The sequence below is a fragment of the Phascolarctos cinereus genome, unplaced genomic scaffold (genome assembly GCF_003287225.1).
Source record: "Phascolarctos cinereus isolate Bilbo 61053 unplaced genomic scaffold, phaCin_HiC Scaffold_726;HRSCAF=1367, whole genome shotgun sequence".
NCBI lineage: Eukaryota > Metazoa > Chordata > Mammalia > Diprotodontia > Phascolarctidae > Phascolarctos > Phascolarctos cinereus.
The window spans coordinates 373,262,040-373,282,391 of NW_027556098.1; the positions used below are offsets into that span (position 1 = coordinate 373,262,040).

A 20,352-nucleotide genomic window follows, 5' to 3' on the forward strand; every position below is an offset into this window, starting at 1 on the left:
GAGGGAAGACAGACAGATGCACATTCAGCAGTGAAGTGAGCAGTCTCCCAGACTCAGTGTTAGACTTTCACTCCTCCCCCTGCCACTCATCCAGGAAGAAAGGAATCTGCATCTGTACTGCCTCTCTGGCAAGAAACTTTCCTCAACCAAGGACAGCAGTTATTTGAAAGGCTTCAATTAGGTTTCAACACTTAGCCACTCTAGTTTCCAGAATTATTTTGGCTTCTCTATCTCCAGAAATAAAAGAAAAGGAATTCTGCTGGTGCTGTTACATCTTAGGAGATTCAGAGACAAAAGTAAAAGAATTTTGTCTGTGTTGATGGTGACTATCCGAAGAGTAAACTGTCTCAATCTCCCTCACGTGCAGAATAGGAAAATCAACTCCACTATTTTGAGGGAAGTGATCATGCATTTCTTAAAAACTCACTATGAGGGGGCAGCTAGGTGGCACAGTGGATAGAGCACTGGCCCTGGAGTCTGGAGGACCCATGTTCAAATCCAGCCTCAGACATATAACACTCACTAGCTGTGTGACTCTGGACAAGTCACTTAACCCCAACTGCCTCACCAAAAACAAACAAACAAAAACAACCAAAAAAATCTCACTATGAGCCAGGCACTTTATAATTATGATCTCATTTGTTCCTCACAACAACCCTAGAAGGTAGGTGCTATTATTATCCTCATTTGACTGCTGAGGAAACTCAGGCAAACAGAGGTTAAGTGGCTTGCCCAGTGTCAAATAGCTACTAAGTATCTGAGGCTGGATTTGAACTCAGGTCTCCAGACCCAGTGCTATCTCACTGTGCTACCAGCTATTCTCACTAGAGCTTTGGTTCCCAGTCAATAGCTCTTGGAGTGGATCTTCAAGGTAGAGCCACCCAGGAGCCAGAAGACTTGGAGGTGGGTCCTTACTCTGAGATTTACTAGTTAGATGCTGTGGGTTTCCTCACCTCTTTCTGCTTTTTCATTTGTCAGACGGGGTTAATCATTCACACATAATATACCTCACAGCACTGGGGGTGGAAGTGCTTTGTATACTGTAAATTACTCTATAAAAAGAGTTAGTACCATTAGCACCTAAAAGAGAAAAAAGATTAAGGCTGCCACTTAAGAGTTTCACTGCAGTGGGGCTCCAGCTGGGATTCCCTTGATCTACTATTCAATCTGTCCTGGCAACATGATGTGGTACAAAGAGATCTGGGCTGGGAGTCAGAAGACTGAGGCTCTAGTCACGGTCATTACTGTGCTGGGTGATGTCAGGTACAGCATTTCCCTGGCTAGGCTTCATCGGCAAATGGGAAGACTTGCTGATTGCAGATAACAGGCAGAGTTCAAACCCAAGGTCAAAATAATTTTAGTGGAGCCAAGATGGTGGAGAAAAGGCAGGGACTTGCCTGGATGCTCCCAAATTCCCCTCCAAAAAACTTTAAATAACATTTCAAAACAAATTCTGGAGTGGCAGAATCCACAAAAGGATGGGATGAAACAATTTTCCAGCCCAAGACAACTTAGAAGGTTGGCAGGAAAGGTCTGTTCCACTGGGGTCAGACTGGAGTGCAGTCCAGCGCAGTCAACACCCCAGCAATAGGCCTTGGGGGCCACTCAATCAGCAGCAATGGCTTTGGCAGCTCACAGAGGACCCTTTACTGGCATCAGCATTGCCCACACGTGGATCCAGGTCCCAGGGCAAGGAGGAGCACTAGCACACCAAATTTCGTGGCTGCGGGGAAGCAGGGACCCTGGTCACAGTTCCAGGGTGGAGAGGAGTGGTCACTCACAGACCAGAGCACAAGCAAGAAGAGTAGTAAACACATCTCTCTGTAGATCACTCCACCTCGGAGGAACTGAAAACTCACACCCACCTCCAGAACTAGCTCTGGAAACAGCTGCACAAAAAATGTGAAGCTTGGAACAGTACCCCCTCAACTGCAATGGCAGAGCCCAACTTTAGAATAAAGTTAAAAGTCAAGAAATAGGCTGAAAAAAATAAGCAAACAAAAAAGAGCCTGATCATAGAAAGTTGTTATATTAAAAGGGAAGATCAAAACACAAACTCAGAAGAAGACAGCATCAAAATGGTTACATCCAAAGCCTCAAAGAAAAAAAAGTGAATTGGTCTGAGGGTCGAAAAGAATTCCTAAAAGACGTCAAAAAGGATTTTAAAGCTCAAATAACAGAGGTAGAAGAAAAATTGGGAAAAGAATTTGGCAAAGGAGGCATAGAAAAAATACTGAAGAAACTAACACTTTAAAAAACACAATAGGCCAAATGGTAAAAGAGGTACAAAAATCCACTGAAGAGAAGAACTCCTTAAAAAGCAGAATTGGTTACATGGAAAAAGATGCATAAAAATTCACCGAAGAAAAGAACTTAGAAAGTAGAACTGGGCAAGTGGAAGCTAATGACTCCGTGAGACATCAAGAAACAATGAAACAAAATTAAAAAATAGAATATGAAATATCTTGTTGGAAAAACAAGTGACCTGGAAAATAAATCAAGGAGAGATAACGTAAGAATTTTTGTACTACCTGAACGCCATGATTTCTAAAAAAGAACCTAGACATCATTTTTCAAGAAATTATCAAAGAAAACTGCCCTGATATGCTAGAACCAGAGGGTAAAACAGAAATGGAAAGAACTCGCTTTTGCTACATTGAAGAGATCCCAAGACGAAAACTCCCAGGAATATTAAAGCTAAATTGCTGAGGTCCTCGGTCAAGGAGAAAATATTGCAAGCAGCCAGAAAGAAACAGTTCCAATATCGTGGAGCCACAGTTAGGATAACACAAGATTTAGCAGCTTCTACATTAAAGGATTGGAGGGGTTGGAATATGATATTCTGGAGGGTAAAGGAGCTAGGATTACAACCAAGAATCATCTACCCAGCAAAACTGAATACAGTTCTTCAGGGAAAACAATGGATGTTCAATGAAACAGAGGACTCTCAAGCATTCTTGATGGAAAGACCAGAGCTGAATAGAAAATCTTTCATACACAACACTGGAGAAGCACAAAAAGGTAAACAGGAAAGAGAAATCATGAGGGATTCAATAAGGTTAAACTGTTTACATTCCTACATGGGAAAATGATACTTGTAACTCCTAAAAACTTTCTCATTATTAGGACAGTTAGGAGGAGTATACATAGACAGAAAGCACAAGTGTGAGTTGAATATGATGGGATATTTTTAAAAAATAAATTAAGGTTTGAGAAAGAGGAATGCACTGGGAGAAGGAGGAAGGGGGAGGTAAAGTAGTATAAATTATCCCACACAAAAAAGGCATCAAAGAGCTTTTATAGTGGAGGGGAAGATGGGGGAGGTAAGGGAGAAGCACTTGAACCTTACTCTCATTGGAATTGGCTCAAAGAGGGAATAACACACACTCAGTTGAGTACAGAAATCTATCTTACCCTATAGGAAAGTAGCAGGGAAGAGGAATAGGGGACTGTTGGAAGAGACAACAGATTGGGGGAGGCATGAGTCAGAAGAAACAAAACACTTTTGAGGAGGGATAGGGTGAAAGGAAGAGAGAGAATAGAACAAACGGGGAAAACAGGATAAAGGGGAAGTTTCTCTGATAAAGGCCTCATTTCTCAAATACACAGAGAACTAAGTCAAATTAATAATAATAACAAGTCATTCCCTAATTGATAAATGGTCAAAAACAGTTTTCAGATGAAGTAATTAAAGCTATTTATAGTCATATGAAAAAATGCTCTATTAGAAAAATGCAAATTAAAACAACTCTGAGATACCACCCCACACTTCTCAGATTGGCTAATATGACAGAAAAGGAAAATGACAAATGTTGGAAGGAATGTGGGAAAATTGGGATGCTGATGCATTGTTGGTGGAGTTGAGAACTGATCCAACCATTTTAGAGAGCAATTTGAGACAATTCTGGAGCAAAATACTATAAAACTGTATATACTCTCTGACCAAGCAATACCACTACCAGGTCTGTACCACAAAGAGATTTTTTTTTTAAAGGAAAAGGACCTATACATGCAGAAATATTTATAACAGCTCTATTTGTGGTGGCAAAGAACTGAAAATTGAGGGGATGTCCATCAACTGGAGAATGGCTGAATAAGTTGTGGTATATGACTGTAATGGAATACATTGCGCTATAAAAAACGATGAGCAGGATGCTCTCAGAAAAACCTGGAAAGACTTAACATGAAGTGAAGCAAAGCGGTGAAATGAGCAGAACCAGGAGAACATTTTTCACAGTGACAGCAACACTGTACAACGATCAACTGTGAATGATTCTCAATAATGCAATGATCCAAGACAATTCCAAAGGACTTATGAAAAATGCTATCCACCTCTAGAGAAAGAATTGATAGAGTCTGAACGCAGATAGAAGCATATGTTTTTTAAACTTTTTTTTTGGTTTGTGTTTTCTTTTATAATATGACTGATATGGAAATATGTTTTGCATGACTGTGCATGTATAGCCTATATTAAATTGCTTGTCTGCTCAAGGAGTGAGGAGGGGAGGGAGGGAGGAAGGAACAGAGAGGATTTGGAACTCAAAATTTTAGAAAACAAATACTAAGAGGATTCTAGGGATGTCATCAGGAAAGTGTCAGCCCAAAATGTAACCAATGTGAAACAGTCACATGGGAAATGGCTGCTGAAATGGAAGGGGCCTTGTGCAAACACAGTAAGCAAAAAGAAGAGGGGGAGTCAAGATGGAATACAAGAAAAGGAGGGAGACTGCTATACTCTGTCACTGTTTTTCTAGCACCGTCCAGAGGGAGAAGACACAGTCTAAAAGACGGGAATACTATGATCATTGAACTACTACACTGCTTTGCCAGGAATCTTGATGCTAGAGAGTGGAAACCCTGGAAGGGGGGCAATGAAAATTCTAGAAATTGAGAGTGTTTCATTCTCTTTGGGCCTTGAATATTAATAAATTGGTCTCAGTACAAATTTAGCCTTGTGTACTCTGTATTACCTTAGAACTTAATCATCTGGAGATTAATGTGAACATCTGAGTTCAGGATTGAAACGTTCAGACCGTGATAAGTCCTGGCAACAATCTGTCACTCTCTTTATCTACATTGCTAGACCCATCTCTGAGAACTGTTAAGCAAACACGACATGAAAGTGTTTGGGACAGACAGTCTGAATTAGGTGGGAAGAGCAGTGGCCCAAGAGCCAGTGGATTTGGGCACTTACTGCCCCGTGTGTTGTTTCTTTACCTGTAAAATAAGGGAGGCAGCATGGTCTAGCAAAAAGCCTGCTGGACTTGGGAGAGGCCTGGGGCTGAATCAGAGCTCTAACTTTTTTTTTTTTTGGAGAATGGGATTCCCTAATCTCAAGCAGGCAGGAAGCCCAGCAGCCACTCTGGCCCCACCCCATTCCCCCAGAAGCGCTGACCTTCTGTTTCAGATCTGGATCAGTGTGTTCCTCCACAAGCAGCCTGGAGGCCAACTGCTCCTGGGGCTCACTGTCCCAGTGTGACACTTGGTACAGGACTTGATGTAGACACCCACGTTAAGGTTTAGGCTGACTGCCACTCATGATACCCAGCTCACAGTATCCCTCAGCCTCAGCTGCCCCCAGCAGCAGGGATCACAGGCACGTACCACTCCAGCAGGCCCCAAGCTCTGACACTCAGGCTGGGTGACCCTGCTAAGCCAGTTTTCTTACTTACAAAATGGGAAGATTCATACTCAAGATACCTGCTTCAAAACTTTGTTCTGAGAAAAGTACTTTATGGTCATGAAAGCACCATACACATAGGGGTTACTATCATTATTAATTTACAACTCTGTAAGCTCTAACATCTTAAATTAGGATGAGCTCTTTGGACAGGGAAGAGTACCCTATAAAATACTGCACTTCCAGGGTCTCTGGTACTTTCTCCAGACACAAACAGAAACTCCTCTTGTAGAAATTGGTTTAAAAGAGGTCTTATCAGTTAAAAAAATCCTGGTTGGGAAGCTGGTGGCTGGCCAGGTTTTTACTGTGAGAAGGGAGGTTGGTTTCTGGATCCTGTTCACCCTTGGCTGTCCAGGCTGGTAGCATCTGTCAGTTTTCCCGGCTCGGCAGAGCCTTGAGACGCCCAAATCGTCTCCAATCCACAGGCAGCCCTGGAGGTGGCTTTTAGTGGAAGGAAGCTCTAGTTTCCATTTCTCCAATATCATCGTTGCCCACAGTGTTGGCATAGGGCTTTAGTGGAGAGCAAGGAAGAGTATTAGTTACTCATTATGATATTAATGACTCAAATTAGTAATCTCGCCAACTGGTCAAGATCCTTTCAGTCAGAAAAAAGTTCTGGCCCACACAGCAGGCAGCCCAATAGGAAACAGAATAATGTTTGTTTTGTTTGCCATCAGATACCTGAATTCTGCTTGAGATCTGCTAGCAACAAAAAAAACAAAAGCAGCCCATTCCCTCTGCATGCTACATTACTGTGTCATGTACATGAAAGGGATGGACAATCAGGGATGACAGAAGTAGGCAATGTTTTTCACTCCAAATGGCATTTACCTAACTCCGACTTCCAGAAACCTCCCTCCAGGAGGGACGCTCACTCTGAAGAGTAAACCAGAAAGCATGAGGAGACAGCCTCTCCACCAAACCTTGCCTTTGACGCAGGCAACTGAGAAACCTGTTCAGAGGATACCTGTTGACCTATTGTCAGAGGATGATATTTCATCATTGCTGGCTTTAAAGTGTCTTCACTTTCTTGTAGTCTGACTTGGTAGTGAGTACAGAAACCTCAACCCAGAAGCTGGGCCTGTGACTTCAGAGTTGGAACCAAATTGGAGATCACCCCAAACCTTCTCTTGTACCACCTTATTTTGTAAGCTATTGGTTGCCAAGCCTTGAACTCAGAAGCTGTCCTGGTAGTCCCCAGTCCTGCCACTGTGACAGGGAGAATGTGCTGGAGGACTGGAATGTCTCTGGCATGGGCTTATTCCCAACCCCAAATCACCAGTGTGGGTAGTCAAGTTAGTCAGCATGTTAGGTAACAAGGGCTACCTGGGATCCAGTAAACCTTGCTCTACTCCCCATGCCATTTCTTTCACAGCATTGCTGATTTCATGTCGGGATGTGTAGGCAAAGCAGACATTCAGGAAACACCTGTAAAGGAGAAGAACAAAACTAAATCACTAAGAAGTCAGGGACGTGGGAAGGAGGGGTGGGGTAGAGCCTAATTCATAGCAGCCCTGATCTGTAAGGGTCACTTAAGTCAGCTATGAAAAACCTATCACCAACTAAACTTTGTTCACTCCCAAGACAGAAAGAAAGGGAAGTCTTAAAATTCCACACCACACTTCGTTTGTCTTCTGGTAACCTGGGAGGAGATCCAGCCACAGTGGCAGAGGAAAGAGGCAGGGAGATCCAAAAAGGAAGCCTAAGATGATCTGAGCCTCTTCTCTTTTCTAGTTTATTTGGCTTTGCTCTTTGGAGGCTCAAACTGCATGTTTGCTAAGGCTTCTGCAATGGTTATCATTCTCCCTATGAGTCAGGGCTCAGAAGAAGCCAGGATTTGATGAGATTGGGACAGGGGAATGTGCCTGGGTACAGTGGATTTGTCCAATACAGTCATTTTTATCTAAAGAGAGCCTGTTATAGCCTGTAGACCATTAGACTAGGAGTCCAGAGAAGCTGGATTGAATCCTTAGTCTACCACATCCTAAGCTATGTGACTCTGGACAAACTGCTTTCTTTCTCTAGGCTTTTTGTTACTTCACTGATAAAATGAGGAGGAATCAGAAGGGGCTGGAACTAGATTTCTAAATGGTCCTTTCTAACATCCAATGATTCAACTTGTCTAGTTTTTAATCCTGAGATTGCTACTCCACCCCACCCCAAAGAACACCTGGTCACCAACTCTCTTTCACTTTGGGTCAGTGTGCTCTCTGGGAATTGGGAATCTAAGTTAATTGTTATAGCATAAACAAAGCAGAAATGGGAAGGCAAATCTTATGCAAAAGAAAGCCAAACAAATAATTTTTTGATTATCTAAACACTGTTCCCTTCTAAATCTGCAGAGCTACTTAGAGCTTTTCTACCTTAAATTAGGACTAGGGTGAAAAACAAATCCCAAGGAGGACCAGCCTTTGGAGTAGAATCTCCTATCCTTTCTCCTTCCTTCTCTCACAAGGAGAACAGGACATATTATAAAATGTGGCCCTAGCTCTCCTCCTTTCACTCCCTCAACAGAAAGGAGAGGAGCTCTGAACATCCCAAACTGTGAGAAGCTTGTCTTCCAGTAACCTTAGAGGGGACCCAGCAGGGCTAGCCTAGCAGGGGAGGAAGGAGACAGAGAGACCCTGACTGGGAGCTGGTCCCCCTCACTTGCTATAGTTTCGGGTGGCCTGAACAGCTTTTGCAATCAGCTCCTGGAGGTCGAGGGGCAACAACTGAAGATCACCCAGGACTCGGATACACACCCCATGCTTCTCCAGCTTCTCCCTGTGCAGGAATCAAGCCACAAAAATTTATGAAACAATTAATAGGTACAAGCATTATGCTAATTAAGCACCAGAAACACAAAGAAAAAGCAAAAACAGTTCCTGCCCTCAAAGACTGCCCATTCTGATACAGAAGACAACATGGACACTCATCAGTCCCTACAAGATACATATGGAGTAGATGAAAGGCAACCTAAGAGGTGAAGGCACCAGCCACTGGGAGTTGGAGGAAGAAGGCCTCTGGCAGGTGGCTTTTGAGCTCTCTCTTGAAGGAAGCTCCTGGAGGAGGTCTGGGACAGATATCCTCGCAAAAGCACCTGATGCTTAGTGAAAAATCCGCAGTCTGTTACCAAGTCACAGTTGCCCGTATGTGTAGGTGATACTTTTCATATTTTGAATTATAATTACTAGAGTACTGTGTATTTATACATGCTGGTACTGCACACACTGGACCTGAATTATCAACTCCTCTTCCCTAGCAGTGCTTTGCATACAGTAGGCACTCAACCTCATCTCCAAATTCTTTGAATGAACATTCCTCCTCTTGTTCTCAGACAATCCCCTGCTGCTTAATGATCTTGGGTGAACCTTTTTCCCTCTCTGGGCCTCCCTCAGTGTCCTCGCTGTAAGCTCTACAGTCCCCAGGAGAATGTCTAGTCCTGGGCAGCAAAACCTCATTTCCATCTCACCTTTGTATTCCCAGGGGACACTGCAGCGCCTCTGCACACAGCAGAAGCTTACTAGATGCCTGTAGGATTCAGACTGTAAGCTCCTCCAGAGTGGAGAACACACTGCGCTATCAAACCTTCCCCTGGGCCTGGGCCTAGGGCTCCTGCACACAGTGAGGAGGAATGGTATGAACTGAACAGGAAACAGAGAATGAGTGGGGTAAGAAGGTCAGGGGTGCCTCTTCTCACTGGGAACCAGGATCTATATATTCTCAAACTGTAGTGGAATAAATGAAAAACTGGGCTGTGAGTCCCATCCCTGCCATTAAGTAGTTGTGTGACTTTTGGCAAGTCATTAACCTAAGCCTCAGTTTCTTATCTGTAAAATGGGCAGGATATTTATAAAACAGGATCGATTAGAATAAAAACAGGATCAAATGAAAGTATTAAAACAGAGCACTTTGGGGGCAGCTAGGTGGCGCAGTGGATAGAGCACCAGCCCTAGAGTCAGGAGGACCTGAGTTCAAATATGGCCTCAAACACATAACACTTATTAGCTGTGTGACGCTGGGCAAGTCACTTAACCCTACTGCCTAACCAAAACAACAACAACAACAACAAAAACAGAGCACTTTGCAAACCATAAAGTGCTTTATGTCAAGTGCTTTTATTATAATCTAAGTAGTGTCTATTTCCCTCACCGTCAGCATCACAGGAACATAAAACACAAGCACAGACACCAGACCACCTTTCTTGCCTGGGTAATGGGAAGGTTTTCAAATGAAGAGACTTTGCCACCTTTTATAAAATGATTTACTGACATCACTCTGTTAAGGGTGGCCAATTAGAGCAAGGTCAAGGATCAGGACTGATGCATCACTTACGAAAGGTCAAATAAATGTTTCTTGTTTCTTTTTGGGGGGGGGAATGCTTCTCTAAAATGGTCACTGTTAGGAAAATGCTTTTCCACCCCTCTTTCTAGGTGGTTGAAGGACCTTTATATCACATCTACATTATATCATTTTAGGTTGTTCAAAGGATAGAATATTACTTTCAATCAACATAATGTGTAACTCACTTTTTTTTCTTGTTTTCAAGGGCCAGACATGATGCTCTGAAGAGCTCCAAGCTGGCTATCCCTGAACCAGCTTTCGTTTGTTTGTTTACGTGTCTATTCCAGTGTCACACTGCCCCTGGATTACTGGGTGAGCCATGGAAGGTGGGGATGGCAGAGCTAGTTTCCTTGAAAGCTAGTTTTAAGGAGCTTCTTTCTTTGATCTGCCTCAGCCAGAGGCCGCAGACTTGCTGGGCACTCACTCACTCCTTCTGCCTGGGAATGCAGAAGCTTGGATCCTACTGGCCAGCTGAAGTTCCAAGCCTCAGAATTCATCATTCATCCCTGAGTTTCTTTCCTCAACAGTGAAAGAGAAAGGTGTCCCTCAAGGCTTCTCCCACATTCTCTCCCTGGACCAAGCCTTTGCATAAAGCTGTAAGGGAGAATCACCATTACCAAGCTTGCTGTTGGCACCTATTTTCCCACGAATGGAGCTTTAGGGTCTGTCTTATGGTCATCCCAAGAGAACTCAGAATATGCACACATACGCTCTAGGAGCCTGGGGACACACGGAATATGCTCTCCCTCCCTCCCCTGCATGGCATCTTACTGTTCTTCCATCAATCGAGTAAATTTCTGCCTGGCCAGCTCCATTAGCCCATCCACCTCATTCTTTGAGCGTTTGAAGTTCTCAATGCTGAAGGCATATACAGTCACCTCTCGGATGCCCAGGTTCAAACACCAACGCAGGGTCTAAGAAGGGAGAAAGGGAAAGTGCTAGGGTCCCTGGGATGAGAGACACTTCATATCCTGCCTCATGGTTAAGTGGGGCAGACAGAACCTGTGAAGGTGACAGAGATGAAGACAGAAAAAAAAATTCACCTGAACAACAGGATTCTGCTGGATTCTGGTCCTTGGACCCCTCATTAACTAGCTACGTAACTGTAAGTATATCATTTAACCTCTCTACAATGAAATTTCTTTTTCTCTGTAGAACCAAGGATGTCATTTTAGCCTCACAGTATTACTGAGGAATGATGTTAAAACACAAGAAATAATGATCTCCAGCACCATTAACTGTTATGATCCTGGTGGAGAGGGAAGGATCACCCAGTTAAGAACTGCTCTCAACTACATTCTCTTTTATATCTGAGAACAAAGCTGGCATCAGAAGACAAGATGCTGACGATACTTGGAGGCTAAAGGGAAGTATGAGTCAATCAAGTCAAACAGATGAGGGGACAAAGCTTCCCCTAAGCCAAAGCACTTCAAACTATGCCCAAACTTTTAACACCCCAATGCAAACTGGACACATCTTTGTTCAGATCCAAAAGAATTTACCTCCATGGCAGTCACTCTGGGCAGCACCCTACAAGTGGTTTGGAACAAAGGACAAAACTGAGCCTCTTACAACAGTTAGGCAGAAGCTGAAATCAATCAAAACTCCAGGAGGCCAATGGGCAGTTTTAGAAATAAGCTCTCTGCTTCCTCGTCCAAGAATGAATCAAGAATATTCAGCTTATCACTGTGACGGCCTTCATTGAGGGAGGGAGGAAGGCTGGCCGGCTAGGGGAGACTGGCTCACATAACAATAGCTCTTTACACAATCATGAGCAAGAACCATCCGTTCAACGGCTAGAGGCTGCTAGTGGCACAGTGGGTAAAGCACTAGACCTGGGGTCAGGAGGGTCTGAGTTCAGACCCAGCCTCAGACACTTTTTAGCTACGGGACTCTGGCCTAGCCTGTGCCTACCTCAGTCTCCTTATCTGTAAAATGGGGGAAGGGAATCACAACAGAAACCACCTCGCGAGGGCACTGTGAGGATCTGCTGAGGTCGTCTCTGTAAAGTGCTCAGCACGGGTCTGGCACCGGCGCACAGCAGGCGCCGTAGTAAGTGCTAGTTCCTCTTGCCCTCCCACCTGCTCCTGGGCGGAGAAGCCTCTGCAGCCAAGATCAAGTAACCCCAAAGACTGCCCGAGGGCGCTGCCTCCCACCTCGGCCAACTTATTGAAGCCCTGCGTATGGCCCTCCTGTCGCTCCACCTGGCACTTCTGGGCGTAGCGGCGGTTCCCGTCCATGATGAACGCAATGTGCTTGGGCATCGGGCCTGCCTATGGGGGCAAGAGAGAAATCATGTCCAGGCCTGTGACAGGAGAGAAGCCGGAAGCCAGGAAGATCCTTATTCCCAAGCTAACAGGGGCTGGCCTGTATGAAAAGAAGGCGAAGAATCCGGGCAGCTCCCTCATCCCACCCCCAGCCAGCTCCCAGAGGGCCCACTGACACAGCACAGAAAAATACTCTAGAGGGAGCGGCTCCGTATCACCCCCTAAGACCAATTCAGTAGAATCTAAGCTCCTGAAGGGACTGTTTCCATTTTGTCTTTGTATCCTAACTGCCTAGCATGCTGTCTTGTTCCTCCCACCTCCACCTTATTTATTTAATCCTTTTTTTTTTTTACACTTTGAGTTCCAAATTCTCTCCCTCCCTCCAGCCCCTCCCCCACCCACTAAGAAGGCAAGCAGTATGACACTCAGGATACGTGTGAAGTCACTAGCAAAGTACACATACATCAGAGAGCTTAATAAATGATCCCGGGATTGTGACCTTGACTTCTCTCTTTTGCCAACTGATGGGTCCTCCAGCTGCTCTTCCCAGGTTATCTCAAGCCCAGTCTCTCATTATTTCTCAGTGTTGCCTCTCAACACCAGCCAAACCAATCTGTTTGTTGTCGCTGACATCATTACAGAGGTCCCCAAACTTTTTGCAAAAACCTGTTTTTTTTTTCCATCTCCTCAAGTGCCAAAGTCTTAAGATAACTACTGGGAGGACAGGAGCAGTAGGGAAGGAAAGGGAAAAAGAAGGAGTGGTGACAGTCAAGTTTATGAACAGCACTGGTCATAGGTGTAGAGCTTGAAGGAACCTTGAAGTCCAACCCCCTCATTTTATAAATAAGGAAACTGAGGTCCAGACAAATTATGGTTACCTTGCCCAAAGTCACACAGATAGTTAAGTGGCAGAACAAGGTTTAATACCCCATCATCTGACTCCTCCAGCATTCTTTCCACTGTGCCATGCTGTTCTCCCAACATGATAACCCAAACCTTACGGAGACTGGAATGAAAACAGCAACTGGCTGAAAGATCTATCTACCAGCTGGTTGGAGAATGTTATACCCTTGGGGTAGATCCTGCTAATAACAATAATAAATATGGATTATATATTATTTTTCTCATTAATGATAGATAGTTCAAGGATTAATAAACTCACTGGCATGGTGGCTTCTCCAACAAAAACTGCTATCTCTCTAGGCCTCTAGGAGGCTGCTGAATGAGCTGCTGTGGCTAAAAATCCTTTATGATCAAGCTATAAGGAGCTTCTCTGAACTTTGCTAGGCTGGTCCTTTAGCAGCCTGTCTTGCTTGGCAGAACGTGGGCAAAGCTTGTATGCTGGCACAGCTGTGATAGGTCGCAGAAGACCCTTACTGGAGGAACATACTGTCAATTTACATAGAGAACAACCAAGGCTTGGAGAAGCCCTTTCTCTACCATACTTCCCCCAGCCCACACATCTGAAATCCTGTCAGTCTTTCAGCAAACCATGTTTCATAATGTGCCAACATCCATCCCTCCAACCATTTCCCATTTTCATCATCAATGGCTTGTTTAAGCATGTCACGTTAGAGGTGTTTTAGTTGTACACCATATCTTTCTCTCCAGTAGGCAACAAGGTTAAGTGACTTGCCCAGGGTCACACAGCTAGTAAGTATTATGTGTGTGAGGCCGGATCTGAATTCAGGTCCTCCTGAATCCAGGACTGGTGTTCTATCCACTGTGCCACCCAGCTGCCCCCTCTTTATTTAATTTGCACATTAGAATTTAAAAAGCAAACCTGTCCTCAAGGAGCAGGATAAGCTATAACTAGTACTTAGCACTAAGTACACAATAAATACTTAACTAACTTATCCTGTCAATCAAGCCCTGCTCCTGTAATCCTCTTAAGGCCTGTGCTAGTGGCCCTGAGGTCTAGCAGGCCCTACACCGAGCTGGAAGAGCTTCAAGTATGTGTCTGTCCTCTGAATACCAGCCTGGTTAAGTAGACAAGCGACACGTAGCAGATGATAAAAGCTTCACCACAGAAATTCATGAAGATATAACTAAGGTCTGAAAGAAGAACCAACATCAATTAAATTCTTTAACATTCCAAAATAACTTGTTCATTAACAGATATTTAATCCTTCTATTTCCTGAGACTGCCACTAGGAACCAGGAGTAGCTGGGATACAGTGTGAAAAGGGCTGACCTGAGAGCTAGGGCCCTGGGCTTCTAATCCTGGTTCTGCTCATGCCTGGATAAGCAACCTACAGATTCACAGGACTAAGAGGGAGAAGCCACCTCACCATCAACATCGTCCAATTCTCCTCATGTTACACACTCATTCTCCTCAGTGCAAATCTGGCCTCAGACACTTACTAAGCTGTGGGATCCTGGGCAAGTCACTCTATTCTGTTTGCCTTAGTTTCCTCATCTGGAAAATGAACTGGAGAAAGAAATGGCAAACCACGCCAGGGATTATGGAGAGTTAGAAATGACTGAACCAATGGAACAACTTGCTTCTACTACCCTGCCCACACCTTTCTAACTTAACTTCTTGCTTCTTTCAAAGATTTTCCCAAGGAGAGGGATGTAAGGTACATTTTGTAAACAGACACATAGATAAAAATGTAGCTTCCCAGTCAAAAGGACCCAAGCTCAAGCCCTACCTCTGACCCAAGCTGGGCTCAGCAGATGTCCTCAGAGGATAAACTGCAATACAATTGTCCATCTGCATTGGCGGTTTTCTTCCCTGCAAGTCTCCTACACAAATAAAACCCCAGGTACAGGCCAAAAAAAAAATTATATAGGAGGATGGCGCTGCTAGAGGATTTTAAGTCTGATGGTTTTCTCCCCTTGTAGTGTGATAAATTCCCATTGTACCATCCTTCGCCACACATTCCCCCGGTGACACAGAACGCTGAGATGAAGGAGTCATCAATTAAAGGGCTAGCCTTCAGCTAGGACATAGAATACAAGGAGCTAGCCCACACTCCTTCCTCATCTCGACCTCTTAGAAGAACCTTAGCTTATATCAATGATCATCTCTAGTCTTTCCTGATACCTCCAGTTGTTCATGCTTTCTCCCTCCTCAAATTACTATGTATGTCTACCTCTCCTGACCTCCAACAGAAGGGAGGTTTCCAGAGGGCAAGGTGTGTTTGCTTTATATCATTATATCCCCAATGCTGAGGACAGTGTCTCATCCGTAGCAAGCAAGTCTGACATGATGTCACAAGAATTATGCTTTAAGAAATGAAGGGACAGTTTCAGAGAAACCTTGGGAAGACTTGTATAAAATGATGCAGAGTAAAGTGAAAAGAATCAGGAGAACAATATATACAATAGTGACAACACTGTAAAAATGAATAAGTTTGAAAGACTTCAGAACTCTGATCAATGAAATGACTTGCTACAATACCGGGAACCAACACTGAAGCACACTGCCCACCTTCTGACAGAGAAGACTCAAGATGCAGAAAGAGACATGGCCAAAGGGGAATTTGTTTTTGTTTGACTATGCTTATTTCTTACAAGAATCTTGTTTTTCTTTTTTCTTTCTTAATGGGGGAGGCATATTGGAGGAAAGAGAGAAAATAACTGTTAACTGAAAAACTTTAATTAAAATAATTAAAATAAAATAAATGTCTGTAAAAATGAATTGTATCCCCTGTTACAGCTGGGGAGAATAGATCCTGGTTAAGAATCCACTCCCTACATAATATCCCATCTAAGCTAGAAAGGGCACATGGCCTAAACTCTTTTTTTTACCTTAATGATGTTGGCACAGAACCGCTCTAAGAGTGTAAGCTCTCCTTCCCTGATCCATGACATGGTCTCTGGTCCCTTCAGGAAACTAGACTTGGGTCTCCTGAGAACGAGTAGCACCTGAGAAAAATTAACACATATCAATGAGAAGTTCCAGGATCTAGCTACAATAGGGACTCCAGGAGATATCACCTTTTCCTGTCCCTTGGACACTAGGGAACAGCCAGAAATAAAACCCCAGCTGGAGATGATCTTATAGGTACAGGCCTTGAACAACTTTCCACTCCAGAGCAACAAAATACACAAGCATGGGACACTAAAGGAAAAGAGACTATAATAGCTCTGAGGGCAGCTAGGTGGCGCCATAGTGCACAGAGTGCTGGGCCTGAAATCTGAAGACTCCTCTTTGGGAGTTAAAATCTGGCCTCAGAAATTTACTAGCTATGTGACCCTGAGCTAGTCAGTTTCCTTATTCTTAAAACGATCCAGTAAAGGAAATGGAAAAGTCACTCTAGTATCTTTGTCAAGAAAATCCCCAATGGGGTCACAAAGATCAGATACAACTGAAACAACTGAACAACAGATAACAACAACAGCTCTGATACTCCTCCCACCACCACCTGACTACTCCCTCAAAACCAAGCTAACACCCACACAACCCTTACGGTAGGGCACCACTAAGTGACCTCTCCTTCTCCCCCCTCCCATAGCCAAAGGAGCCTCCTCCTCTCCTCTTCCCCTACACCCCCTAAGAGCTTCTCTTTCTCTTCTCTTCTTTCCCCTACTCCATACCTTTTCCCTCAAGAGGCTCCCTCCTCTCCTATTTCAGTCCGTCTCTTCCTCCTTCAGAGAACACCCCTACTCTTCTTCCTCTCATCCTCCTTTAGGTCACCCCTTACTCCTTCCCCCTTTGGGAACTCCCTCAGGTAGTCTCCCTTCTCTTTTCCCCCTCTCTCTCTCCCTTCAACCAGCCATCTCTTCTTTTTCTCCTTCAGGCAGCCCCCTCCTTTTCTTCTCTTCCTCCTCTAGGCAGACCCCTCCTCTCTTCCCCCCTCCACCAGGCAACCCCAAACTTTTGCTCCTCTTTCCTCCTTTTCTAGGCAGCCCCCTCCTCCCTCCCTCCTCCTTCTCCACCAGGCAGCCCCCCTCCTCTCTTCCCTCCTCCTTTTCCAGGCAGCCCCCTCCTCTCTTCTTTCCTCCTTTTCCAGGAAGCCCCCTTCTCCTCCCTCTCACCAGGCAGCTCCTTGCTTCTCCAGGCAACTCCCCCTCTTCCCCTCTCCTCCTCCAAGCAGACCGCCACCTCTCTTTCCCCCTCCTCCTCCTCCAGGTAGTCCCCTCCTCTCCTCCTCTTCCTCCAGGTAGCCCCTGCCTCTCTTCCCCTCTCCTCCTCCAGACAGGTACCCTCTTCCCTTCTCCAGGCAGTCCCCCTTCCCTTCTCCTCCTCCAGACAGACCCCCTCCTCTCTTCCTCCAGGTAGCCCTTGCCTCTCTTCCCCTCTCCTCCTCCAGACAGCCCCCACCTTCTCCAGGCAGCCTCCTTTCCCTTCTCCTCTTCCAAACAGACCCCCTCCTCTCTTCCTCTTCCTCCAGGTGGCCCCTGCCTCTCTTCCCCTCTCCTCCTCCAGGCAGACCCCTCCTCTCTTCCGCTTCCTCCAGACAGCCCCCCCTTCCCTTCTCCTCTTCCAGGCAGACCCCCTCCTCTCTTCCCCTCTCCTCCAGGCAAACCCCCTCCTCTCTTCCTCCAGGCAGACCCCTGCCTCTCTTTCCCCCTCCTCCTCCAGGTAGCCCCCCTCCTCAGTTGCCTCTCTGTCCCTCCGCTTCGTGTTCCCCTCCTGCCTTCCTCGCTCGGTCCTCCTTTCTCCCTAGAGCGTCCCTCCCCAGGCCCCCAGGCCTCCTTCAGCCCAGCTCCACCAGCCTGGGGAGCCCTGCCTTCCTCACCACTGGCCGTCGGCCCGCACCTTCAGGGATCTCAGACTGAGGCCGGTACTTCCTCAGCGCCGGTCGCCTGAAAAATACGTCATCGCCAGCGGCCGGGACTCGCCACCTCCTCCCTAGTTCGCATTCGTGTCGCAAACTTGGAGCCTCTCGCGGCGGGCTTGCAGCTGCTACGCATGCGCACAGCGAGCAGTCCGCGCGCCTCTGAGATCGCTGTGCGCTTGGCGTGTACCATTGGGAGTTGAACAGGGGGTGACGTCCCCGAGGCTGTCTGAGGACGAGACCACATAGACTAGGAGGGGGGCCGCGGGGATGGGCGGGAACTGGGAGGGCGAAATTAGGGCTGCAAGAGGAGTTAGAAGAGATCTGAGCACAGAGAACTGTAATGGCAGTGCCTTCCCTTGGGGATGGGAGTGGAGAAAGGGGGAATTGGGCGGGGAAGCCTAGAACAAGAAATGGCAGAGTTGGGTGGGGGAAGAATTAGAAGAGAGAGGGTAATAGCGGAAAAGTGAAAGCTTTTAGAAAGTCAAAGCTAGAAAGGTCTTTAAGCAAGAATGTCAGAGGTGGGAGGGCCCTTAGAACAGGGGATGTCAGAGCAGGATACAGAATGTCAGAGAGCTGGAAGGGACTTTGGAACTTGAAATGAGAGAGCCTTAGAAGCCAAAGGCAGGAAACTAGCATTTATTAAGTGCTTACTGTGTACTAGATCTTCCTGACTCCTGAGCTAAAAGTGACCTTCTATAGAGGGAGCTAGGTTGCCCAGTGGTTAGAGTGCTGGGGCTGGATTTGCAAAAACTGGAGTTCAAATAATACCTCAAGATACATACTACCTGTGTGACCCTAGGCAAATCACTTAAGAGATGCTTGCCTCAGTTTCCTCATCTGTAAAATGGGGATAATAATAGCACTTACCTCCCAAGGTAGTTGCCAGAACCAAATAAGGCATTTGTAAAGTGCTTAACGATGTCTGTGGCACATAGTAAGTGCTTAATAAATGCTTGTTCCCGCCCCTTGCTCTTCTTAGAACATAGAATGTCAGTTTCCTCCCACGTGTACTAGATTGGGGCCAGAACTGGTTTCTGAATTTCAGTAAGATGACCACAAAATGACTCAAAAGCAGCTGAGGGGTTATTAGGTTTGTTTTTAATCAGAACGTTGGAGGCCACAGAATCATAAACTGTCCAGAGCAAGAAAGGCCCTTAGGAATCTTCTCAATGCTTCTATGGAACCAAGGCCACAGAGGATAAATGACTTACTCAAAATCACCCACTAAGTTGATGTCTGGTCTGGGGCTAGAATCCCAAACTCCTACCCACAGGAGCAATATCCTTCCAATAGGCAGGCCACTCTTACATTCCAAGAACAATGACCTTCAAGTTTTAATTTTCTCAGAATTCACGAAAAGAGAAAGGGGAAAGAGTTGACTCAAATAAAGAAATATCCACATCATTTATGTGCTTCTCAGACAGCCACTGATTCTGACAGTGTTCTTGGAAGTTTGCAGAATGCCTTTATTTAAAAAAAAAATTACTTCACATAGTCTGCCTTATGACCAGTCCATCAAAGTTATAGGAAGGGAAGCCAGTGGGGCAAGGGTCTGTGAACCTGTTTTGGACATTTTGGTAACTGTATTCCAGTATCATTGGTTTCCTTTGTAATTCTTTGTATTTATGCATTTAAAAACATTATTCTGAAAAGCAGGCCTTAGCCTTGCCACACTGCTGAAGGATTCCAAAACACCTTTAAGGTTAAGGCCGCTTGCCTAAGAGGAGGAGTTGGGTGGTTAGTGCAAGAATTGGATGGAGCAACCTTGCTTAAGACACCCACTGGCTGGGACCCCTAATCTCAATTTCCTCATCTATAAAGTGAGGACAATTATAACAACTAACCTTCAGAGTTATTGTGAGATAATTTATTTACACACATATAAATATGAGCCATTATTAAGCCCTCTCAACCCTATATTTGCCTGAAGAAAAATCTCCCTTTGGTCATATGGATCTATGGTGGGCCCAAAGCAGACTGGAGATGAGTTCTATTACATACTCTACTAATTTGGGTCTGACGTGTCAGGGCAAGACAGGCTTTTCTAAAGCTTTCTTGTTCCTTGTCCCATTTTCAACATCCTGACTCTTTAAATGCCAGTTTTGACATTCGACTCAATTCAGCTCCTAAAGGGGCCACCAAAAGGTTAGCCTGAGCACTGGAGTGGAAATGGGGAAATCTGAAGCCCTGTTCTGATGAGGCCTGCCGGGTATGAGGATTTGATACTGGCACACAGGCCACAGTAGAGGATACTTAGAAAGGCATTCCTCCTGACTCCCCAGAATATTTACAAAATGTTTTTAGAAGGTTCTTTGTAAACACGAGAAGCATTAGATAATCAGGCCTG

At 45.2% G+C, this 20,352-nt stretch overlaps 1 protein-coding gene across 6 annotated transcripts in view; it reads right to left on the reverse strand.

The window, feature by feature from the left end:
* The window catches only part of DHDDS (dehydrodolichyl diphosphate synthase subunit), a 35,259-nt gene extending 17,176 nt beyond the window's left edge, over positions 1-18,083 (reverse strand). For 2 of the 6 annotated variants that reach the window (XM_078145565.1, XM_020983197.2), the window contains exons 1-6: positions 17,964-18,069; positions 16,030-16,146; positions 12,163-12,279; positions 10,778-10,920; positions 8,330-8,446; positions 7,007-7,108 (exon numbers count right to left, since the gene is read on the reverse strand). In XM_078145565.1, the coding sequence (XP_078001691.1) occupies positions 7,007-7,108; positions 8,330-8,446; positions 10,778-10,920; positions 12,163-12,279; positions 16,030-16,092 (542 nt within the window). In that variant the 5' untranslated portion in view covers positions 16,093-16,146; positions 17,964-18,069. Of the gene's footprint in view, positions 6,191-7,006; positions 7,109-8,329; positions 8,447-10,777; positions 10,921-12,162; positions 12,280-16,029; positions 16,147-16,818; positions 16,993-17,963 lie in introns of those variants that run through there. The other 4 variants (XM_020983200.2, XM_020983198.2, XM_020983199.2 and 1 more) reach the window with 4 other exon arrangements.
* Between the last annotated feature and the right edge of the window lie 2,269 nt (positions 18,084-20,352).